Source organism: Sebastes fasciatus, chromosome 10 (assembly GCF_043250625.1).
Source record: "Sebastes fasciatus isolate fSebFas1 chromosome 10, fSebFas1.pri, whole genome shotgun sequence".
NCBI classification, from domain to species: Eukaryota; Metazoa; Chordata; class Actinopteri; order Perciformes; family Sebastidae; genus Sebastes; species Sebastes fasciatus.
Window position 1 is genome coordinate 17616440 of NC_133804.1, and position 10110 is coordinate 17626549.

The 10110-nt window shown below is 40.9% G+C and overlaps 1 protein-coding gene across 1 annotated transcript; it reads left to right on the forward strand.

Annotated features, from left to right (window-relative positions):
* Positions 1-937: 937 nt before the first annotated feature.
* Positions 938-9369, forward strand: LOC141775362 (pre-mRNA-processing factor 39). Its single transcript, XM_074648658.1, has 15 exons — positions 938-1049; positions 2887-3137; positions 3319-3444; positions 3560-3678; positions 3842-4009; positions 4209-4389; positions 4507-4611; positions 4704-4848; positions 4959-5113; positions 5200-5326; positions 6573-6844; positions 7300-7478; positions 7570-7644; positions 8235-8406; positions 8843-9369. Exons 1-15 carry the CDS (start codon positions 989-991, stop codon positions 8912-8914), a joined length of 2208 nt encoding a protein of 735 aa, XP_074504759.1. The 5' UTR covers positions 938-988; the 3' UTR covers positions 8915-9369.
* Positions 9370-10110: the final 741 nt, after the last annotated feature.

The window sequence follows — 10110 nt, forward strand, 5'->3', positions numbered from 1 at the left end:
GTATATAACATAAACTTTGGCATTATGAAACGTATATGTAATTATTTTTGCTTTGTCTTTGTTTTTGTCTTTTTTTCTCAATTGTCTATGTATCTGTTTGTACCTCTGTTAATGAGACTGTGTTCAATAAAGAAAGTGCGGTGAAGTTCACAAATGACAAGCTGTTTGTAAATGCAGGTTCAACAGTTTGTATATAAATGCAACAACATCCAAATATGTTTTTCATGAAAATTGCAAATACTTTTAAATACATATATTTGTAGATTTTGATTACATTTATATATTATTTTATAATATTATTTATTTTATATATATATATATATATATATATATATATATATATATATATATATATATATATATATTGCACATAATTTTAAATACATATATTGTATATTTCGATTACATTTATATATAATAAATAATATATAAATAATATGTAAATGTAATCGAAATATACAAATATATATATTTAAAAGTATTTGCTATATATATATATATATATATATATATATATATATATATAAACAAGAAATATCTGTGTGCATCAGAAATATATTTGTAGATTTCTATTACATTTATAAATTATTTTATAATATTATTATTTATTATATATATATATATATATATATATATAATATATAATATATATAAAAATATATATATATAAATAATAATAATATAAATTATATATAATAAATATACTATTTATTATATTTATTTAGTATATTTATACAAACATATATATGTATGTATAAATATATATTATTATTTATATATATATATAAATATATATATATATATAAATAATAATATAAATTATATATAATAAATATACTATTTAGTATATTTATATAAACATATATATGTATATATAAATATATATTATTATATTATATACATATATAAATATATTTGAACCTAAAATAAAGCTAACCTCCTCGGTGTGTAGTCGCGGGGGAGTGACGTCAGCGCGAGGTGGTCCATCATGGCGGCGGAAGGAGGCTGTGAGCAGATGAGCGGTAACGGGGAGCTCGAGGAGTCTGCAGGTACTTTACTGTTTACATCAATGAATGCACCGTTCACCGGTCAGTCCTGACACAGATAGCACCGGGCTCTGGTTTCAGCTGCATGGATAATGTGATTAAAGGACCGACCAGAGCTTTGTTGACAAGCATGAGAAGCTAGGCTAGGCTAACCAGATCTGCAGAGAGACACACAGAGACACACAGAGACACACAGAGCTACTCTAACTCCTTCACCTTCACATGGTTAACTCAACCATGGGAACAACTCATCAATAACTAGGTGAATTATGTCCACAACAACCCAGAGAGACAGGAGTCAGCTCTGTAGTGGAGATCCCAGCAGAGTAAACCCTCTTTAATGAATGAACCATGCATCTCTCTGCAGGTGTTTACAACATTAAAAGCCTGTAATCTAGTTGTTGTGTTTTGTGCATCACAAGCTGCATGGCTGGTTCGACTGGTTACCATTATCTGTAAATATTTAGCTTTAATAAGAGCAGTCACTCCCTATGTGTTTTATTAATCTTCTATTAAGTGTTGTTTTATTGATTTGCTTCTAGTTTAGTTTGTAATAATAATAACTGCAGCATGTGCATGTGTTTTTATTTCACATGTTGTATTGCTGGAACACCTGTTGGCTTTTTTTTATGAAACTTTGCAGGAAGCAGAGGAAGGTTCATGAATTACATCACATTCATTTTGCCTTTTTCATTTGGAGGTTATTTATTTTATTTATTATGATAAGTGCCAACCTCTTTAAAAAACAAGCTAGATGTCTGACACACTCAAGTGTCTGTGTTTCTGTTGCCAGTAATTTGTGAGGGAAATGTCTTTTGATTTTTGAGTTGCTGGAACAAATGTAATAAGTTATGCCTGACAGTGACTGATCTATTTGGCTTTAGGACATCTCTGACTACATACATGCTGAAGATCAAACATTTTTACTGTATTCATTTAGATATTTTCCAAATTAAAAGTCCCTAGAAGTGTATGATTAAATTTTTTTCCATGGTCTAGTGTTAAAAAAAGTTAGAGAAATAAATCGAAATATCGAATCACAATACTTGTAGAATCGCAATACTTAAAAATCGCAATACATATCGAATCGGCACCCAAGTATCGTGATCGTATCGAATCCTGAGATACGTGATTCGCCCCAGACCTCAAGAAAAATTAAGCAAATTAATAGAAATTGGTAGGAAACGTGTAGCGAGGTTTGAGATGTTGCATCACGCAGTGAGAGTACGACAACATCACAGCAAGCTCATTGTTAACTTCTCCGTTATTTATTGTTGAGTGAAAATAGCTGTAGTTGTTGTTGAAATTAGTTTTAGATCCACAGGTTGCGCTTTTTTTTAAATAAAATGTCTGGCTGTGACAGTGTTGTGTTTTTGTCTGGCCAGTAGGGCTGCACAATAAATAAAAAAAATTGTCGGAATCGCAATATGACCTGCAATTTTCAAATCGCAGGAGGCACAATATTTGTTAAAGGCAAAATGTTTGTCAAAAAAACATTTTAAATTAAATATAGTCGTGCTGCAGAGACGTCCTCTAATATTGGAAATCACATCAGTCAAAATCGTCACAATTAGATCGTGATCGTGAAGCCCTATTGTCCAGTCATCCATGGTCAGTAGTGAAAACTTCACCTCAGTAGTGTGACTGATCAATTTAAAGGACTTTTTTGTGAGTTAGGGATAAAGGCAAGGGGCCAAATTTAGAAATGTAATGTTCCCAATAGCTTCATGAAAACGTCATGGTGAAAAGCAGTAGCGTACCAGAGGGGGGCTCACGTGTATGATGCCCTCCAATTTTGTAAAGAGATGTCTGACTTATTTTTTATTTTCCCCGTCTTCAGCCATGGAGGCCTCTGAAGCTTCTGCATCGCCTCCGACTGAGATGCCAGAGATGTCAGAAGAGAACGGCAGTCCCGCCGTGGCCCCCGAGGCCCCCGTAGGCCCCGATCCCGCTACCTTCTCGATGCCCCCGGCTGCAGAAGACGAGGAGGGAGAACTGCCCGCGGACTTTGAGCGCCTGTGGACGGCCGCTATGGACAATCCGCAAGACTTCACCAGCTGGACTGACCTGCTGCAGTACTGCGAGCAAGAGGTTTGTTGTTTTGACCAGAGAGACACAGGAGAACCAACGGGGTTCAGATAAATAAATGTAGCAAACTATCATATTGTCCCTCAATAATGATGAGATTGAACATTGACGTCTAGTGTCCCCATGAGACCACAAAACATGTTGACACGTGACATTTGAACATTTTTATCTCTCATCTGTTCAGAGTCACATGACAGCATCACGCAGAGCGTTAGAGGCTTTCCTCGTTCGCTACCCGCTGTGCTACGGCTACTGGAAGAAATTTGCTGATCTGGAGCGCCGTGCTGGGTACAACAACAAAGCAGAGGAGGTAAAACAGGAGAACGCGTCTGTGTTTCTTCTTCCCCCACATCATTATGAATCATTTCAAGTGTATTTAGAAAGTGTTTTTCACTGGTTCTTATGGTTGTGCTGTGCTGTGTCAGGTGTGTGTTCAGGGTCTCCAGGTGATCCCTCTGAGTGTAGATCTGTGGATCCACTACATCAATCTGCTGCTGGGAACGCTGGACATGAACCTGCCTGAGTCGCCCATGCGGATTCGCAGGTACTCTCATTTAAGACTCATCTTTTGTTGTGTTTGACGCTGATCTGTGTGCACAGCACAGAGTAGTAATTGAAGAAAAAATATCAGGAAAAAAACAAATAAGCTGCTGTTTGTGTGAAAACTGTTTTCATGTCTTGAATTGTTTTCTGATCTCAACCCTCAGTGTGTTTGAGGAGGCGGTTGTGGCAGCAGGTCTGGACTTCCACTCAGACCGGCTTTGGGATCTTTATGTGGAGTGGGAGAAGGAGCAGGGGAACATGAAGAACGCATCAAACGTCCTGGACAGAGTCCTCAAAGTCCCCACGCAGCTCTACAACACCCACTACGACAAGTAAGACCACACACAAATGAGACAAGTGTGTATGTGCCAATCGAAACTACAAAAATACCTATTTTAAAAACTATGGTTAAATAATGTATATTCTCCTCTTACTTGAACGCCTCCTCTCTCTTTCTCCCTTTCACTCTTTTCTTCTCCCTTTAATCTCATTTTGCGTCCTGCTCCGTCTTCCCCTCCCACCCTCCGTCAGGTTCAAGGAGCACCTGAACGGCCACGAGCCCAAAGACGTGCTCTCCTCAGAGGAGTACGAGGAGCTGAGGACGTTGTGTCGTCAGAGTCAGAAGGCAGAACGTGCCGAACAGGCCCAGGAGGATGAGGAGGAGAGGCCGCCAGGGGAGGAAGAGCCCGCCACACCCGAGGGCACAGATACAGTGAGTGACATGTGACTGCCTCACACTCCGTTTGAAAGTTTTAAACGTGTATACTAGTGAGGCATAAGTTAAAGAGATGGTCAAAGAGATGATTATTGTCTTACGCTCTGTGTTTAGGAGGAGTTGATGCAGAAGATCAGGGAACAAGTGCTGCTTCGCAGGGACAAAGTCTACCAGGACAACGAGGGAGAAGTCCGCAAGAGATGGCACTATGAAGACGCTGTGAGTTTTTCTTTTCTCTGTTTCTTCTCCAACTCTGTTTGTTTATTATTTCTCTGATTCCAGCTTTTTAAATGTGAACACTTGTCCTACAGATCAAACGTCCCTACTTCCACGTCAAGCCACTCGATCGCCTCCAGCTGCGGGCCTGGCACACCTACCTGGACTGGGAGATCGCTCAGCTGAACAAGGACACTAGAGACCCCCAAGACCCCCAAGACCCCCAAGACCCCCAACAAGGTGACTACACAACGAACACGCTGTCAGCTGTCTCCTGTATCGTACAGTTTCTGCGGTTCTAGAAATGTCTGAAAGCGTCCACAGTTTTTGACGCCATTGTCTCCTACTAGATCCAGACCAGGCAGCCACAGAGGGGTCAGAGGTCGCAGCCCAGCCTCAGGAAGAATCAGAAGATGCTGCGGTCGCCCAGGACGACCACAGGGTTCGCATCCTCTTCGAGCGTTGTCTGATCGCCTGCGCTCTGTATGAGGAGTTCTGGATCAGGGTAAGGAAGAAAAGCGTGATTGTGATGAATGATCATTGGTGTGTGTGTGTGTGTGTGTGTAACCTGTTCTTGTATGTGTTGTTTAGTACAATCAGTACCTGGAGACGCAGAGTTTGGACGAGGCGCGGGCTATTTTCAAACGAGCCTGTGAGGTCCACCTGACGCACAAACCCAACATCCACATGCAGTGGGCCACCTTCGAGGAGAGACACGGTACGACAAGACATGAACACACACCAACACACTTTTTCCTTTTCTTTGAGATGTTAAATGACTTCAGTAGGTCTAACTTTGTCCAGTATGCAGTCAGGACTGTTCGTTTAAAGATGCTCTGTGATGCTATCAATGAAAGATTCAGTGAATGTCAGTCAGGGTAAAACTGAGAAGTAAAGGAGCTGCAAGAACACAAGATGCAATAAGAAAGGATGTGAAAGGGACTAATGGGGTCAAACGGACAAATGAATGTGTATTAAACATCAAGTTTACCTTTATGTTCGTCTACCCTTAAATGAATAGAGAACAGAGCAGGGAACAAGTTGTTCTAGTTTTGCTGCACAGGGTTAAATCATCATAACAGACACCTGAACTGATAATTGCTGTTTCAGTTGAATGGAAGCTGTATTTAACAGGTTTTCGTTTCTTTGTCGTGAACTGAATTAATACCATTATAAAGGTCTTTGTTTCGGTTCAACTAAGCCAGGGGTGGCCAAACTTTTTTGATTGTTGGGACATATACAGAAAAATATATGGAGTCACAGGCCAAACAATAGTAAATGTGTAGTTTTCAACCAGTTACACTGGAAGAACATCTGTGTTTGTCGACCAGAAAACCCCACGTGCCATAGAAAATGTATTTTCTATCAAAATAACTACGCAACACTACTAAACAATTTAACATTACAGTCGTTTATTGGTGTGCCCACATATTACAATATGTATTTTTTGTATCTGCTGCTCTTTAAAATATGATAATATGTGTAAATCTGTAAATAAGTATGGTTAACACAGGCAGAAATTGCCAAATATTGGTTTCTGTTCATGGTCTTTTAAAGATTACGATGCAAATGTAAATGTGTAAATCGGTCAGTCTAATATTAAGATGTAAGTAAACAAACAGAACACACAGAAATGGTAAAATATTGGCTTCGAGGTTAAGACGGAGATTATTTCACAAAATGTAGTCAACATCTAATGTTTAATCTGGGATGTGCATACAGTGCAATTTATTAAGCCATATTCTAGTTGTTTTAAAAAATTCACGGCCAATTAAAGACGGGCAGCGGGCCGCTAGTTTGGCCAACCCTGTGTTGCTCACCAACACTTAGTGTATCCTTGAAGTCTAACAAACATCTTGAATGCACGTCCTTCCTCATAAAACATTTGCAAAACTGCATTGTTTACTGTATTCCATATTTGGTTATCACCGCACTCATGAAAACTCCCCGATCTTCTCCATCAGGCGACTTAACCGAGGCCCGACGAGTGCTGGAGGCCCTGGAGAGAACGCTACCAGGGCTGGCGGTGGTCCGTCTCCGCAGGGCGGCTTTAGAGAGGCGAGCGGGCCAGCTGGACCAATCGGAGGCCTTGCTGCGGGAGGCGGTGGATGAATCCAAAGAAAAACCCACGTTACACGCTTTTTATTCCATCAAGCTGGCTCGTCTGCTGCTGAAGCTGGGCAGGAACCCCAGCAGAGCCCGCCGAGTTTTACAGGAGGCCCTGGAGATTAGTCCGGTGAGATCATGAACACCCACACATATTTCAGCCAATAACACCGTCACAGGCTTTTGATCAATCCAAGAGAACTTTGTTTATTCATGGCCCAACCTGCTGAATTTTAGTTTTTAACAGTCCACCTGAGTGATAACGTCCCTAAACATCTTCTGATAACTGAAAATGTGATGTGATAATGTAAGAAATGCCACTTCCATATGATTTTATTACTGGTAGAATTTGATTGGCCATTCTGTGTAGTGTTGTTATTATTATTTCTATCTCTTGATCACACATGATACATCTCATATTCTTTGCAACGAGTACTTTGTGTGGTACAAGCAAACGAAAAACGTTGCAGAGAAAATGAGTACCTTCATGTTCAGGAGTCAAAAAGCCAAACCTCAGTACTCAGTGAGTACTAAGTTACTGGTTTTTAATTGCCTCCGTCTTCCTCTCCATGTGTCCTCCGTCAGGATAACGATAAGCTGCACCTGAACCTGTTGGAGCTGGAGGTGTCGGGCGACCCCTCGGCCGAGGCGGTGCAGGAGTGTGTGACGCGAGCCCTGGCGGCTCCCCTCGCCCCGCACACCAAGATCCTCTTCTCACAGAGACGCCTGCAGTTCGCTGAGGACTACAGCAGCTCCATCCAGAGGTCAGAGTTCAACACAAGTCTTCTGTGAACCCGGTTGGTACCTGACGTTGGACCTGAATGTAGTTCTTTATTGTCTCTGTGTGCTCTGCAGCGTGCTGTCGGTCTATGAGGAGCACCAGAAACTTCTGAGGGAGCTGGGTGGGACGAAGAGAGGAGCGGAGAACGGGTAACGTTCAAAACATCTCTCTGAATTTGAGTGTCATAAATAGTATTTTGTTTGATCCCCTTGTTTCATGTTGGACTGGTTTCAGGTTAGCATTTGTCAAATCAGTCCTTGACAGTTGCTTTATCCACAATCTTTAGAGGCTTTTTAACCAAGAATTCAAACTAACGCAAGTTAGATGTTAGCAACTTTTTAAAAAGGTGAAATCTTTTCACTACTTACGTATATACATGTTTTTCTCAGGGAATGTGCAATATTTGACATGTTTTTCTACTGCATCTTTGGTGTACTACTGTAATGTCTTTATTGTGCATGCTTCTATTTTAAAGAGCAACTTTTTTCTTTTCTTTCTCAATCTTAACAAGATGTTTTGTCTAATATTGAGTCCTAGAATCAAATTTCTTCTTAAAACAAGCAAAATGAAATCAACCAGCAGTGTTGCACAAATTGTCTAGAATCAAGTGTCTGCCTTATTGATGGTTCATCTCACCCAACTGGGAAGACAAATAGATTTGATTTGAAATCTGTATGAATATTTTTGCTGCGTAAATAAGCTTTGCATAGAGATCATATGCAATCATTTGATTTCCTAGGGATGAGGACTCAGAGAAGTTGAGCAAAAGTGAAGACGGCTCTGCTGTTGCCGTGTCTGCACAAGTCGCACCCACCATGCCGCATGTCCCCATCACCACGCCCCCTCCTCCTGTGATAGGCGCCGACGCGAGCTCCCAGGCCGCCTACGGGGGATACGGCAGCTGGTACCAGGTAGGATCGACATTATAACACAGACGGCAACAAAAATAGAAGACGATTGTTTGGATGATAAACAATTTGGGAAATCTGTAAATGAACAAACATGGCTTGACTGAAGAAAGCTTTTGCACAGTGGTCTTTATTGAGGGAAAAACCATAGCCCATAAAGTCCTGTATTTATATTATTTGTCTGAAAATGGTTTAACTTTTTCAAAATTCAGCTGCAAGAGTCCTTTCATCTCTGCACTGGTTGACAGTAAGCCACAGTATTCTTATTATTTATAAATCTCTACATGGAGTTGGCCCTAAAGATATGACTGACATGCTCGAGCAAAACAAGTTAACTAGTTAACAAGTTGCTAGATTTACTAGCCAACGTGGTATTTTACTTGCCCCGGGCAAGCGGGCAATCCTTACTGTTGAGCCCTGTATTGTGATTGTTTTCCAGCAACCGCAGTACGGCAGCTACGGCTACCAGAACACCTGGAACTACAACCAAGGCTACTATCCTCCCAGCTAAAGGGGGCAACAGTGACAGTGACACCAGAAAGCCACAGGAAATGGTTTGACCCAGGACGACTCTTCAGCCGAACAACAAACTGAACCACGAAAGTCCTGCCGGTACACCCGCTAAAATAATATCCCAGCATCCTTTCCTCTCCGTCCTTCCTCTGGATTGGTTAAATAAGGGGCAGGAGTTGAGCTCTTTTTAGCATGTCGTGTCATTTCAGTGTTGATTCTGAGAGACAGGTGGAAAGATGACGAAAGGAAACAGCGACGCTCCCCATTCTCATCAGTGTCTCTCCATTTTAATCAGAACTATTTTTGTATTTGTTTGCAAAGCCCTTCGCTCCTGTTTTAAAGTCATCACGTTTATCCAACTTTACAGGTGATGTATGATTGACATTTTGTACCATTCCAGAGTAGGCTATTTGTTGTTTTTTCTAATGTATATAAAGGTGTTTTATAGTGTGTCGCAACAGAACTGTTTGTGTTGTGTGTCTGTTTGCTTGTACTTACGTAACGAGGGGGACAAATCAAATCTCATTCATTCATTGTGAAACTAAAAGTCTTGTCCTGCTCATATCTACGGCATTTTCTAAAAACACCACTGCATTGCCTCTAGTGTCACGTCAGTGGGGATTTTAAGACAATCCTATTTTCCCAAGGTGTTGTAAGTCACATAGCCAGCAGGTTTCAAAGGCTGTAATCTTTTCAATAGTCTGAAAACAAGTTTCAAGCCTGGTGAAGAATATTTGTACGTTTTTTTGCCCATTAGTTTGATAATCTGATTATTAAATTGAAGACTACAGCCTCTGAAACCCGCTGACTGAACACACTGACAGGCCTCTGTAACAGCACACATTTTGACTTGTCATAGCAGGAAACGCTCCGGTGTTACTAACGCTAACGACAGCTCTGTTTTATTCAAGTGTCCCAGTGAGCCATCATGCACATTACCACGACCCCGGTCCAATCCCCATGTCCACACTCACTGACTTTGAGGCACGTTTCCGCAAAGTCCGTCGGGGTTTGGGGCTGTCAAATCGTCAAATCCTTGAGGGCTCTCTCGTAGGCATTTTGAGCCCTTTATGAACACTTTCCGTAAGTCAGCATTTCTGCAGACTTTGCCTGAGGGAATTACCCACAAATCATAGCGTTGTGACTTAAACACAGGGTTGCCAGGGGAAGCCCGGAGGCGTTTTAAAAAAAAAA

Coding starts and splice junctions, on each gene's coding strand:
- LOC141775362 (XM_074648658.1), top strand. CDS start 989: ATGGCGGCGGAAGGAGGCTGTGAGCAGATGAGCGGTAACGGGGAGCTC. Junction 5,327..6,572: donor CACCTTCGAGGAGAGACACG/GTACGACAAGAC, acceptor CTTCTCCATCAG/GCGACTTAACCGAGGCCCGA. Junction 7,479..7,569: donor TACAGCAGCTCCATCCAGAG/GTCAGAGTTCAA, acceptor TGTGCTCTGCAG/CGTGCTGTCGGTCTATGAGG.